This window comes from Sparassis crispa, assembly GCF_003851025.1.
Source record: "Sparassis crispa DNA, contig_000014F, whole genome shotgun sequence".
Lineage (NCBI taxonomy): Eukaryota > Fungi > Basidiomycota > Agaricomycetes > Polyporales > Sparassidaceae > Sparassis > Sparassis crispa.
In genome coordinates, this window is record NW_020939761.1 from 940,679 (window position 1) to 954,785 (window position 14,107).

Consider the following 14,107-nt stretch of genomic DNA (forward strand, 5'->3'; position numbering starts at 1 on the left):
ATCCTTTCAGAGTCATCCTAAGTCCTGGTGTATGTATCGCTTTGGTGTACTAGCGCTGGTGCCGAGATGTGCTGACTTGCGAGTGGATAACAGGTTTTACCGAGGTCGATCTTCCTCCGGTAGTGACGGTGAGTCGATTCCCTTGGCTTGCTTCTGGACTGATAAAGTGATGCCTCTTCCCAGGAAGTGACCTCGTTCAGTTTGAACTTCCCTAACTCATCGATATCTCTGCGCACTTGGGATGCCACGTATTCCACTGGAGGTCGCGGAGCTCATTATAGACTATCTCTGGGACGACTGGTTCTCACTTCACAACTGTGCCGATGCATACCACGCATGGCTCCCGCGCGCCCAACATCACCTCTTCGCGCAGAAGCACATCGTATCTCAGGGCCAATTTGAGGCATTCGTGCGTGCCTCGGACGACCCATTCTCAAAAGATGATCTACACCTCGATGCAGTGCGCACGCTTAACCTGAGTGGATGGGTGAGCAGGACAGAGACATCGAGTAAGGCTAGGACTGTGTGGATGTACCAAGCACCACTCCGGCTTGGACGTATGCTACCAGCCGTACAGACGCTCAACCTCTCGCTGCTGAACTGGAGTGGAATCACCCCACCTCCCGACCACCTCGCTGTCGGCTTCGCCACGTTCCACAATGTTGTTAAGCTGGAACTTACCTACTGCACGTTCCGTGATGTCTTTCAGTTCCACAGCGTTGTCTCTGCCTTCCCCCGATTGGATAACTTGGCTCTGTGTGGGATAGAGCCGTGGGCACGCGAATCATCACTTTCTAAGAATCGGTCTACATCTTCACAGCTCGATGCTCGCAGGCGTCGTCCGTTACTCATAACGTTATCTATTCGCGATTACAAAGACGATGTTCTGCTTCAGCTCGTCAACTGGTTTCTCTGTACTTTATCTGTTCTATCATTGCGAAGACTAGAGTTACTAGTGCCAAGTAGGAGAGAAGTCGAAGAATATGCTCGCAAACTGATTGAAGCCGTTGCACCCCAGCTCCAACATCTGGAATTACACGATGATGATGCTCAACACTCTGCGGCGTATCATTCCAACGCTCGCTACACTCTGTTCCGTGAGTTTCGTCTTAGAACTTCAGGCGAGGACAGAGGCTTATTAGTACCGTCATCAGGGGAGGTTGTCCCTTATTGCACCGCTCTGCGTACAATCCATCTACCCAGTCCGAGGTTTCGTTTTCGTCCCTTCCATGACTTACACCTCATCTTACCCACTTGTCGCATCCAAACCCTGACGTTGGAGTTTCGGGGAATGGACGCTCAGTGGGATACTGCCCGCGAAGTGCTGGCTTTGGAACAGTTCTCGCAGTTGAAGGAAGTGATCCTCAAGTTCTCTGACCAGACATATCCTGTCGACTACCGAGATCAATGGCGACCAGGCCTGATCAAATTCGTTGTGCATCTGCGCCAGCGGGGTGTTCGGGTGGACCTGTGGGTCAACGAGCGGCCAGTATTGCTCCGGGATATCTGACGTGTGGAAGCGACCTTTCTCGCGGACATGTAACAAGTTGACAGAAGACAGTACTCACGTTTTCCTGCTATTCAGTTGCCTACTTAGCCTATGCTATACGCACGGTGTACTCGTCCTGATGTTCCCTACTCTCTAGAATGCATGTAACCTATCTTGACCTCTCCTTTCACTCGTCGTCTGTTGCACGTCAGTATCTCGCGGTCTTGTTTGTCTTAATGCGATCCACTCTCCCTTTGTTAGATTCTCCCGAGGATCTGCGTATGATCTAAGTCGGATGAGCCTGCGTTCAAGTTGTCGATCTCGATCAACATTTTTGGTCCCGGGATGCTCCAAAAATCGTGTCTTGAATCCGGGTATTATCAGAAGCTGGTGCCTCCCACCGTGATGTACAAAAATGCTGCGACGGTTGTCATCAAAGTTTGATCCCAGACTACGTGGGATTCCTCAAAGCTCCCATATAGCATAGGACGACACGGGGATTGCTCGAATATCGAGAGCAGGGGGGGTGTTCGTGCAACAAAACAGGACGGGAAGAAGACGTAGCCAGGCCGGCGAAGAAAATAATATAATCGTAATCCGACAGATTCAGAGCCATTCATGGAGGAATTATTTATTTCACCAAAGACATGCACCAAAAAATTGTGAGGAGGATCTTCCGCTACAGCAAACTGTAGATAAGGACTGAAGGGGGATACGGGAGCAGTGCGATGTTGTTTTATCAGTGTCGAAAGAATGACGAGAAAATTCGTAGGAGAGTCGGTGATAATGAAGGAAATCGCTATACAGAAGACGGATGGGGTGGCTGACGGTGCGTGCTCACCATTATTCGGGAGAATGCAGCTGCAGAAAGGAAAACCGAGACGTCAGCAAGTTGTTGCTTTATTCAGAGTACGTCTCACCTCAGTCAGTTTTAGATATGTTAGGTGCCCCGATCGAGTCATTTAGGTCTGACCACGTCCCAAGACCGAGGAGGGACGGAAGCTGATTCCACCACTCGTGTCGCCTCTCGAGATCTCTAGACTTCGCAAACTCCACGCAGTCCTCGCAGATAGTATCAGTGATGGCTAGCACGTCGATGGCATGATCCAAGCTTTCCAGGACAGCGGGACAAGGGTCTACGCTACTTTCAATTTCAGATTCGAGCCATTGTGGGAGCCCCGCAATGCATTCGGAAAGTTTTGAGCACCGCGGACCAGCTCTGGAAATCAGGCTCAGGCGCCTTCTGTCATTTCCGCAATGAAGGAATGGGGTGGCTGTCAAACATTTCTCTAGATCTTCCGAGGAAAGTTTAACAGTGGAACCATCTGGACAAGCACGACCGCGGATGAGCTCGGTTGGTGAGAGAAAGCAGCATAGGTAGAGCGCGGTCGGTAACATCGAAGGGATACTGATGAGACGTATGACATTGACGGCGATGACGGCATCTGACACCTGCATGCTCAGAGATGGTGATCGGATCAGAAATTCCTCTCTCCACCGAAGAGTTGTCCAATTCTCAAAGTTATTCGTGAAAATCGTCTTCACCAGGCTGATACCATCCTGCAACAGCTCATCGAGTCTATACTTATGCGCCATGCGCACCACGGCCGCCACTTCGGCGAAATTGAACCGCCCTGGTGTGAGCTTGTAGTATGATCTGCCAAGTAATCTTCAGTACACCGACTATTGCAGAGTGATATGTAGGTCAAAGGTAATGACGTACAGTCCGCAATCATACAGCACATGCAACAAATGTTGGAGATCAGTGGGAGAGTCGGATAAATGAACCACAGGACAACCAGACAATCTCTCCTGCTCAGCAGGCTGTGGCACGCTGAACAAATCACGAAAGATCTCTGAGTGCCGGGAGAGCACAGTCTGGTGTACGCGGAAGGCTGTGCCTTGTGCAATGAGGATAACGCTGCCGTCGACGAACCAAAACCGTGTATCATGTCGTGGTTCACCGGCCTCGCAAGCGGAATGTTCGTGCATGTCCGTCAAACTACATCGAGATGATGAAATGTTTTCAGACATTGAGGGCAGCTGGTGGACAAAGAGGAAGAAGGTCAGAGAGTGTACGAACCAACGACCGGTGGTGAACTGCTAGTCTCGAACCTCGTGTGAGAGGCCTCTGAGAGGTCCCCCGTGGGAATCATTGAGTTTGAATATTGAGCATCGGCCCAACGGGAAAATTGGTCATAGACCAATCGGTCGACCAATTGGCTTGGTATGGCGTTGTTGCCCTTGTTTCGCTGACAATTTGAGTAGGGATCGGTGGCCCACGCAGTTGTACAGCACTCATAAGTGGCACACAACCGGGCAATTCACTTGTTGCTGTGGCCAGTGGCCACCCTGTTATCCGATACCACTCTGGTCTCAACAATAGCAAATATCTCTTTCCTCCCCGCCATCCCCTCCTCTAGCTGCTGGAGTATTGGATGCTGGCCGAAATCACCAATATCTACCATGGACTTCCGAACGCCGAATGTGCAGAAGCGACGTGACGCAGTCGTCCTCCCTCTGGCGAAGCATCCCGAGAACCCGAGTTTGTGGAATGACGAGATTCTATTAAGACTCAATGAATTCATGGGTGACGTCGACACATTCCACAAAGTCTTCGTGCCTTGTAATGAGCCGTGCCCCGTACCCAGCAGGAAGGAGGCCATCTACGGGGCCTTTCTTCCGCTCGTTGGTATCAGGAACGAGCTCGAAATGTATGATCCACTAGTGAGCGTCGTGTGCTCATTCTTTTAACTGCTTGTTCATTATCCGGTTGCTAGATCCAAGGCTTGGACTTGATTACATCCGAATTTCCGAACAATAAGCCTCTTGAATTCCGCAATACATCACGAACTGATTTCCACTTTCCGTTTGCGAGGTGGGATCCCCAACATCATATAACACGACCGGATGTGGTGGCATTGGTTCCCAATACGTCACCCGATTCCACGGAGCTCGACAAGTGGAGGAATGTTTCACTCGTATTTGAGGTCAAGGCCAAAGAAAGCGAAGACCCGGTGCTCAGCTCTAGCAGCTCTAGCGAAGAACACGCCAGGACGAGGATTCAGCTTGCAAAAAATGTCAGGAACTTGATGTTCGCCCATAACAATTTATACTGCTTTGTGGTCGGCATTTACGAACAGATCGCTCGCATCTTTCGATTTGACAGAGTGTCCGCCATTGCATCACCCCCGATACCTTACCGAACAGATCCGACAAAGCTGCGGGAGTTTCTGTGGCACTTTGTCCATCCAGCATATGGCAATGGTGTCAATGGTATGGACAAGCTATCCGTGCGAGCGACGGGAAGCTGTGTCCACTGGACTCAAGATTTATTTGACTCTCATGGTCAGCCATTGACAGCTGAAGACCTAGAGCATAACCATCTGGTGACTATTCCTCCGATGACAGTGGGTGGGGAGTCGCAGACATACTTTACTCTCAGATTATGATCAGTCAAACCAAACCTCTTTGGACGCTGCACGGTTGTACAGGAAGTGGTCAGGAAGAGCGATGAAGGTGCGGATGTGACCAGGTGTATCATGAAAGAGTCATGGCGACAGGATATCTGGACCTCTGAACTGGAATTCTATGAATGCATTAAGGAGCGCATTAAGCTTTTGGAGAAGCATGCTGCACAAGGAGGTGAGAAGTTTGAGTTAGTTGGGCTTGCACGAATAGTGCGTGGCGTGGATCTCAGCACTCTGGAGATGTCAAAGCTGGAGCGCAGGACAGGGAGGATGCCATCAGCATTATTTGGCTCTTATTGCCCGGAAGACACGAACCTGCAAAGTTCATCGTTGAGTAAGGCTATCACTATGTTACTGCCTCATCCTCCGCAGACGCCTCCACCAAAGAAACGACAGGCAGATCCACCCAAAGCGGTGCTCGTTGGAGCTGCCTCTCAAGAAAGCATCTCCCTTCTAGATGCTGTCACCACATTGAGCCAGTCACCTACCCTCCTTGACAATAAGGCTACCACGTTCTTATTGCCCCAGGCCAGCGCGGTGCCGGTGGTGGTCCCTGATTCTACCTATCACCACACGATGTCAGGACTCGTCCGAAACTCAGATCTAGGAATGACTACTGAATGGAACCAGATGCATCTGATCTTGGATATAATTGGTCTCCCGATCGATGATTTTTGCCAGACCAAGGAGATGGTACTAGCAATTCATGATGCCATGACAGGTGAGCTCTTGCTGCTACCACCCTACTGGCTTCTGATGTTTAAATTCACACAGGTCATCAATTTGCTTATGAGTCTGGCATCTTACACCGGGACGTCAGTCATGGTAACATCATGATTGCGGAAGGTAAACCTTTCAAAGAGTTTATCCTGGACTTCGATTACAGTAGTTTCTGGATGGATGCGCAAGCGAAGAAGAACCTCGTGCCTGCAATCATTGGCGCTATCATGGAGGCTTGCAGATGGTATGGGGACCATCTGTTCGAGGAAGGAGACTCTGCGAGAACGACAATACCCCATGTCAGCAATAATGTGATGTATGACATCAGGAAATCTACAAGTTTTTGGGAGTGTCTTGGAATGCTTGCCATCTCGAAGCCGGTCTTGATCTTGGAAAGTTGTCTTGGAGCCGGTCTTGGCCTTTGAAAGACATCTTGTCATGTCTTGGCACATCGTCTTGTTATGTCTTGGCAGTGCTCGAAATTGTTGTATGTCTTGTCTCCTTGTCAGATCGCAAATCGTTATGAGACACTATAGATAATTCTACATTTACATTGGGTGACTACGGTGGATGGTCACAAAAACTAGAATGCTATCTCATGTGAGTGATGATCTGTGTATTTGTTTACATAGAAAGCTTTGAAAGCATCAAGCAAGTCTGAATGCTTGAGATGGCGTGGGATCTGACTCTCACCAGTGACACCGATGAGATGGGCACCATGCAGCATACAATCGAGATGAATGACAGACATGACACACTCTCTGTCTTCGTCCAAATCTGGGGTGACAATCCACATCCCTGTATCGACACATGGTCCATCTCCAAGAGGAGAGAACCATGTGACGAGAGCGCAAGGATACTGCACTGAATCATATCTGAAGGAGAAAAACAACAGCACCCAGACATCATGAAGTCCACGAAATCCAGCAATTTTTTCGTCTTTCTCCACAAAGGCACAATCTCAGCAATGTGCTCCTCCTCACCATGATGGTACAGACCGGATACATTCCCTGTACATGCCGCTGACACCGGATTGATCACTTGGGGCATAGTACATTGTGACCACAGACAGAAACACAGATACTCGATCTTCAAACTGAGGGTAATCATCAGCATCAATTTCAGCCAGTGAGAGGTTCAACTTGGGATGTAGCTGCTGATAGAGGAACTGTTGAATGAGTGCTGAAAGGTCAGGGGTGCCAATGAAATTTGCCAGCTCGTGAAGCTGCTTGGGATAACCTCGCGCTGTAATTGATTCAACATTAGCAAACTGCATGGGATGAATACAGCAAGATGGCATCTACCCGGGCACTTCACAAGGACAACCTCGCCAAGGACCGTTGGGCCCTCCATTGCCCCTCTGTCGTCGTTCTCCATTGCTCTATAAGCATTCAGCATGGATGGTGGCTTCGGCTCACAAAAATTTGGCACGTCTTCACCGTCTGCTTCCAGTATCGTTGGTAACCAAATGCATGGACCGTCCAACATGTGCCATGCTGTAAAGTCAACACGAGTGGCAGTGAGCTTGTCGAGGTGCTGGTTTGTCATCAGCATTTGACCGAGGGCTTGAAAGCGACTTGAGCGATGCTAAGGCTCCTTCACAGCTTTGATATGTTTAGACTCGGTAATGGATGAACACAGCCCATTTGGAGCTGCAAAGAGCTGGATTAGTCACCGATAGTGCTTTAGGGAGTGTTGACGTGGAAGTGAGAAACCACCCAGATGAACACCGACATCTTCGAATATGACATGCTCGTGATGAAACTGCTCGAGCGCATCATCAATTTGCCTAAGTGTGTCTTCTGTGATCACGGAGCGCCGTACAAGGTAGCAGAACTCTAGAAAGGCGCTAAGCACGCATACCATCTGTGCTGGTACATGCCCGGAAATGGCAGGAAGATAAACCTGAGAGTTCAAATGTTGATTATCTAAGTGCTACATAAGGTGCGAAAGCACCACAGACTTGAACGTACCTTCATGAGTGCCTTTGAATCATCTCCTGTCCACTGCTTAAAACCTCAGCCTTGAGGGAACCATCGCAGAGCGGGAAAACTTGGGACGGCAGCAATGCTAATATAACAATGAGTACGAGAGAACAAAGAGTAAAAAGGTAATGTGCAAGTACTTACCGGTGGTCTATATCTGCCATAATCGATGCCGCACTGGCTTTCCCGTGGACAATGATAAGGTATTCTTCAACCCATGTCACGAGATGGTCCTTAAATGTACCTTTGATGAGTTAATATAGGATATCTGGAGACAACAATTCATGTATGTCTGCTCACAGAAAACCTGCTGTGAATGGCTTTATGATGTGTTCAATATTTTGGCTAGAGCTCGAGGAGATTAGAACTTACCACCAAGTCACCTACCACCCCATAATCATCCCAAAGTGTCTTGAGATCAAACACATCGAGCAAGGCAGACGTATGGGTGTGCGAGCGTCGTGGAGCATCAGCATCAAGGTTCTCGGAATGTGAAGTACATCTAGGGATGTCATCAAAGTCAGAACATACTCGTTCTGGCCGATAATGTCTGAGTAAGCTTACCGAGGACACCATTCTTGCACCACGCAAGCCAGAAGGACTTGCTCTGAGTAATTTGCAATATATGGACCTAAACCGTATACTATCCTGCGGTAATGTCCATTCGCACAGCGTGTGACCTCAGGACTTGTCATTTCTGGAAGTAGTGACTGAAGAATCTGGTTTAATGAGGAGTGGAATAATTGATGGCGGAACTTGCGGAACTTTGGATCATCCTGGTATTGGCGATCGGCTAGTATGGCACAAGTTAGTGCCACAACATGAACACATCCGTGACCACTTACTCTTTGAGATTGTGAGAAATGCAACTACAGAGACAGCGTTGCATTGCGCACGTCGCATGCTGTTGAACACAAGCCCATTTGAAAGGTAAAGAGGGTAGTATTCATTCTGCCCAGTGGCGACCAAGACCGTAGTCTTGTCGCTGCCAAGAATGATGGGGCAGAACATCGCACCATGCGTACTTGGATTTTCTGCTATCAAATCCTATACTCAATATCAGAGGGGGGTCCAGGAAAATCAGGTGTTAATCAAACTCACCGCTTGATTCCATACCCAATTTCCAGACATGAAGTCCTTATACTCATGCTGGTTGTCCTTGTCAAAAAAACACTTGGGTGCATAATCCATCTCCATCGCAAAATCGGGATTGGCTAACTGGTTTCGTACCACCTCATGTGGACAATGAAACCAAACCTCGTATTCCTCCTCCATCCATGGAGGGACATTGTCATCTGGGCGAATCCCTGTGTACGAGACTGTGAAGAGCTGTCAAGGGACATCTCCAAGAGATATTGTGTCAATTGAGCCATAAACATCGTGATGATCAGCAAATGGTGGATGTTGATTCTCTTGAAGAGTCGCTGCCCACAACTGCATCAGCTCGTCAATCTTTTCACCAGACATTTGGTCTTTGCGAAAGAGAAAGTCAGCTATCTCAAACTGTGCACGGCTCTCATACGACATGTAATCATTCGGAGGTGGATCATCTCGTGGAGGTGGGGGAGTGCCTCGAGGAAGATATTGACCGTGAATATCGCATGTCTTCCTGAAAATACATGGAGAAGATCAGTATGAGTGATAGAATATAAGGAATTGAACTCAACAACGTACCATTCAAATATGGATAAAATGCCGTGCGTGCATGTTCTGCACCAGCGTCCTCATCTGCAGGGTCTGCAAGCAGGCCATCATTAATCGGGTAGTCTCCTGCTGCATGGTCGAGGTCATTGTCCTCATCGAGGTGCTCAGCTACTTCAGCTGGGCTTCTAGCATCATAGTTTGATGAGCGGTGTAAAGTGGGCGAATGAATTGCGTCGACATGTTGCTTTAGACCTGAGGAATTTTTGAAAAGGCTTCTGCAGCCAGTGACAGGGCACGGGATGCTGCGAGGGTGGAATGTATGGGATTTTTATGGCATGTTGAGAATTGCAATAGTGAAGCAAAAGTCATGGCATAGAGTGTGGGACCTTTCCCGATCTAGCGGTGAACATCTTGAGTAAGCAGGCGCAAATTTTGCGACACTTACTTTCTGCTTCCATGCGTCAATCATGCACCATGGCTCGGAAACCCAAGATTGAGCTGCCACCTGCTATGATGACACGGGCCAAAAACTGGACAGTTCATCCTGGCGAGCCCGACTAACCAAATCCACGACGGTCACGACAAGAAATGGTGGAGATTCATGCAGTGGAGGCAGAGGCAGAGAGATCTGCCAATGCTGCAAAAGCAGAAGCCATAGCCCATGTTGCCAGCATTGAGGATCAAATGGATCTACACAACAACCAAACGGATCAGCAAGCAAATCACCCCCCAGGATCAGAGATCATACTTTGACATCGTGCGAGACAGGCAGCGAAAGTCATAGCTGCAGGCGAGCAACCTGCTAATAATCACGAACTTGGGGAGAACGGTGCATGCATCGATGGTCACTAGCACTCAGAACATCATTGACATCTTCTCGCAGATGGAGAAGTGCCCGGCCAGCATGATGAAGGGGGAGATACCTCTGATAAGTACAAACCAGATGATATTGAGCAAAGCAGTGAAGATGACGAAGGTGATGATGCTGATGAAGAGGATGAAGGTAAGCCAGAGAAGCGCAGACAGAAGAAAGTCAAAAAGGGCCATGCAGATGTAATCACGCAGAGATCCGCTGTGGGCATTTCACAGAAGGGTGAGGCAGTGGGAAAAAGGAAGTCTATGTCTGAGCTCTACCCGTCTCAGACGCAAGTTTTGCCCTTCCAAACATGACCTTACAGTCACCAGTCTTTCTTCAGAGCTTCAAAGAAGATCAAGAAGGATACCGGAAATACATTTAGTGGACTTCTTGACAGCTGGAAACCTCTGCAGTTAGAATGTAGCCGTAAGTCCAATGTCAGCAGCACTTGCACCTCAATTCGCTCGATGTCCAGACCATCGAGCATGCCCCCGACATCAGCAATCTCGCACAAGTCTGGCACGCTCTGGTGCGTATGGAATGTCTGGTAGTTATGGTGCCATGCTTGGCTTTTCTTCGCCAGATGTCACCACAGTCAAGTCGTGTCAATACCATACAACCCACACAAGCCATATACCCTGAATGAGTCGGACATAGAATTGTACTATCTACAGTCTAAAATACAATCTCGTTCGTGTGATGATCAGCATATTTATTAACGTAGAAAGCTTCAAAGCAATCAAGTGAGTGATAGAAGGGAAATTTGAGAGGCAGTGGCCGAGGACCAAAAACAGGAAGGAGGTGCGCATTGCGCAGAAGGGAATCAACGTGCAGAACAGAAATGACATGCTGACCGTATTTATACTCTGGCTCTACAATCCACATCCCTGTCTTCGCATCAACTGCCCTCCCGCGTCGCCTGAACCACTCCACCAGAGCGCAGAGATAGTCGATGTTGTCATGCTGGAATGAAAAAAATAGGAGTATTCGCACGACACTCATACCCTTGAACCCGGGTTGTGAGTCATCTTCAACTGCAAAAGTGCAGTCTCTCCGAGGGTGACCATGCCATGATGGTGTTGATCGTATTCGCTCACGTCGCATTCCATGGATACCAAAAATGTCACTGGGTGCGTAGAAAATGGCGACGGCAGAGTGGAAAACGGAGATCTTATTGATGACAATCGGGCAGTCATCCAGTTCGACAACATTACTTGATATTGCATCCGGATCGTGTCGGTGAATCTGGTCGTACAGGAATCGACGTGTGAGCACCGGAAGCTGGGGTTGACTGATATCTGCGGCAAGTTCATCTAGATAACGGGGGTAGGATCGCTCTTGATGCAATGTCAGTCGTGGTGAGAGACAGCGGAATGTTAAATTGCATACCTCTTGTTCGAGCCAATATGACCTCCGCTAAAACACGGTCATCGTTAATAGGCCCCGCTTCCTCTTCATCATTGTCGAATGGTGTAGGAGGGGGCAGACGGGCAGGCGCAAGTATACCTCGTTCGACAAAATGTGTGCGCAGAGCGGCTAACTTGTCAAGGTGTTGATTGGTCAGCAGCATCTGGCTGAGCGCATTGTACCGACTCGAGCGACGCCACGGCTTCTTGACGGCAGTAATGTGCCGTGACTCAGTGATGGATGAGCAGAGACCATTTGGTGCTCCAAATTCTCGTATATGGTCTGGGTAGTGTATGACAGAGTGTTGTCGAGGCAGAGAGAAGTCTTCTCGCACACCATCTCCCTGTGGCAATGAAATCGCTGGATGGAGTTTTGTACAGCAGCGAGGGTCTCTTCATCGAAATCGGTTCTTCTCATGAGGTAGCAGAAGTCAAGGAATGCACTAAGGGCCCGAACCATCTCCGCGGGTACATACTCAGCAATTGCCGGGAGGTATACCTTACAGTAGGTGAGCGCGGGGAATCGTACAAACAATATGTTCGTACCTTCATCAGTGCTTTAGAGTCGTCGCCTGTCCACTGCTTAAAACATCGTCCATGAGGGAATCGCCTGAGGCCTGGAAACGGTGGAGCAGCGGCAATTCTATGGTTCTGTGAGTAAAGGATTGCTTGACATGGACGGCTTAACTCACCGTCGATCTATGTCGTCCATGATCTCGTTGGCGCGCTTCTCGGCATGTTCTGTGACCAAATACTCTCCAACCCAGGTGACGAGGTGGTCCTTGAAGGAGCCTTTGATGATCTGGTGAAGCAGATCCGACGATATCATTTCATGGATGTCTGCTCGCGGAAACTCATTTGTAAATGGCTAGAGGGACCTGTGAGCTGCCTTCCCTTCTCATGAGAATAGAGCCACTTATAATGATTTCGTCATCGATTCCGTAGTTGTCCCACAGTAGAGTACCTTGTCCTTGAAATTCTTGAATAAGGTCACTTGTGAGGTCTTTCGATCGTCGCCCTGAAGCTTCGGAACCGTCCAGGTCAGAGGCAAATGCTGTACACCTAGTTAACGTTGTCAGGACAAGAATGTAATATACAGTGATTAAAAAACTTACCTCGCACACCAGCCTTGCACGATCCCAGTAAGCAAGACTTGCTCGGGATAATCCGCAATGAAAGCCACAAGATCATATACAACACGCCGAAAATGACCATCAGGACACCGACGGACTTCGGGTGTACACATGCCCGACGTTAGCGTTGAAAGGATCGAAGCAATTGACTGGTGATACAATTTGCGCTTGAATGCACGAAATGCAGGGTCTTTATCATACTTTCGATCGGCTGCATATCATTCACATCATTAGCTTTACGGTAGATGAATGCCTGCTGGTACTTACATTTCGGGATGGCCAGAAAACCGATTGGCACAACACCATTACGATGCGCTCGGCGGACTGAACTATGGATGTTTCCAATAGACATATACAACGGGTGGTACTCCACGTTGCCCGTGGCAACTGAGACAGTGGTCTTGTCGCTCCCGAGGATAATCGGCACGTACATTGCACCTTCTGTCGAAGGATCTTCCTCAAAAATTTGTGTCTTCTGAAACAGAGCATCAGTTTCGGATTTCTCGCAAGTTCATCATCACTTACAGAGTGGCGCCATGGGTAATTCCCCGACATGAAGTCACCCCATCGCCGCTTGTCGCTGGGATCGAGGTGGATATAAGGAGCTGCATCGAATTCTCCCGTAAAGTCAGGATTGTCGAGCATATTGGCGATCACAGTCTGAGGGTCACGGTACCAAATTTGATACTCCTCGCGGCGCCAGTTAGGGGCATTGGGTGGGAGATTCTCCTCGCCCTGACTGACAAAACACTTCCATGGTGCACTGCCCTCTCCAATCTCGTCAATGACAGCATACATGTGATCATAGCTGTCAAATGGGCCAAGAGAACCGTGCTTCATCAAGGACAAACCCCAGAGTTCCATCAAGTAGTCAATATCCGGCTGCGACATCTCTACTTTCCGGAAAAGAAAGTCGGCCGTCTTGAATGGCACCTCGCCTTCAAACGGAGACCAGTCATTAGCAGCAGCTGTCACGCAAGGCTGAGGTGGAGTTCCTGGTGGCAAAGGGGCACCGTTAACATTGCATGGAGCACCTGGATAAGTAATTCAATCACAGCCGTGGTGATACTGGTGAAGTATTGTCTTACCAGTGAGATACGGATGGATGATCTTCCGAGCTCGAGGACATGGAGGGGGGGTACTATGCTGGGAAGGAGGAGAACCTCCCTCGTCGGGAATCGGAGAGCAGGAAGGGCGTGGATGCTGAGGTTGAGAGGCAGTACTGTTATGGTTCCTCACTGGGGGACCCCTGTGACAGGCTTGTACGTGCTGCGTGCGCCCTTTTTGACTTTTGAAACGACGTGGGCAACTGACAAAGGTGCACGGAAGGCGCTCAACGGACTTGAGGTTGGCAGGCATAACTAGCAGGAGAGCTACGCAATAGTCGGGAGATACGCAGACATA

At 49.0% G+C, this 14,107-nt stretch overlaps 5 protein-coding genes across 5 annotated transcripts; 2 read left to right on the forward strand and 3 right to left on the reverse strand.

The window, feature by feature from the left end:
* Nucleotides 1-241: 241 nt before the first annotated feature.
* Nucleotides 242-1,510, forward strand: SCP_1503220 (hypothetical protein; the record flags this gene model as incomplete). The annotated part of the gene is made up of 2 exons (XM_027764426.1): nt 242-1,097; nt 1,155-1,510. 2 exons carry the CDS (start codon nt 242-244, stop codon nt 1,508-1,510), a joined length of 1,212 nt encoding a protein of 403 aa, XP_027620227.1.
* A 900-nt stretch (nt 1,511-2,410) lies between these two features.
* SCP_1503230 (hypothetical protein) lies at nt 2,411-3,523 on the reverse strand (the record flags this gene model as incomplete). Its single annotated transcript, XM_027764427.1, has 2 exons — nt 2,411-3,146; nt 3,213-3,523. The coding sequence occupies 2 exons, from the start codon at nt 3,521-3,523 to the stop codon at nt 2,411-2,413; spliced, it is 1,047 nt and encodes a 348-aa protein (XP_027620228.1).
* A 432-nt stretch (nt 3,524-3,955) lies between these two features.
* On the forward strand, nt 3,956-6,104 carry SCP_1503240 (hypothetical protein; the record flags this gene model as incomplete). The annotated part of the gene is made up of 4 exons (XM_027764428.1): nt 3,956-4,216; nt 4,270-4,903; nt 4,946-5,680; nt 5,734-6,104. 4 exons carry the CDS (start codon nt 3,956-3,958, stop codon nt 6,102-6,104), a joined length of 2,001 nt encoding a protein of 666 aa, XP_027620229.1.
* Nucleotides 6,105-6,658: 554 nt separating this feature from the next.
* On the reverse strand, nt 6,659-7,056 carry SCP_1503250 (hypothetical protein; the record flags this gene model as incomplete). Its single annotated transcript, XM_027764429.1, has 2 exons — nt 6,659-6,924; nt 6,984-7,056. 2 exons carry the CDS (start codon nt 7,054-7,056, stop codon nt 6,659-6,661), a joined length of 339 nt encoding a protein of 112 aa, XP_027620230.1.
* A 641-nt stretch (nt 7,057-7,697) lies between these two features.
* Nucleotides 7,698-13,594, reverse strand: SCP_1503260 (predicted protein; the record flags this gene model as incomplete). The annotated part of the gene is made up of 16 exons (XM_027764430.1): nt 7,698-7,749; nt 7,809-7,908; nt 7,965-7,974; nt 8,037-8,166; nt 8,229-8,457; nt 8,510-8,711; nt 8,766-8,983; nt 11,262-11,501; nt 11,554-11,773; nt 11,824-12,069; nt 12,117-12,213; nt 12,263-12,410; nt 12,487-12,632; nt 12,686-12,914; nt 12,971-13,178; nt 13,229-13,594. 16 exons carry the CDS (start codon nt 13,592-13,594, stop codon nt 7,698-7,700), a joined length of 2,841 nt encoding a protein of 946 aa, XP_027620231.1.
* Nucleotides 13,595-14,107: the final 513 nt, after the last annotated feature.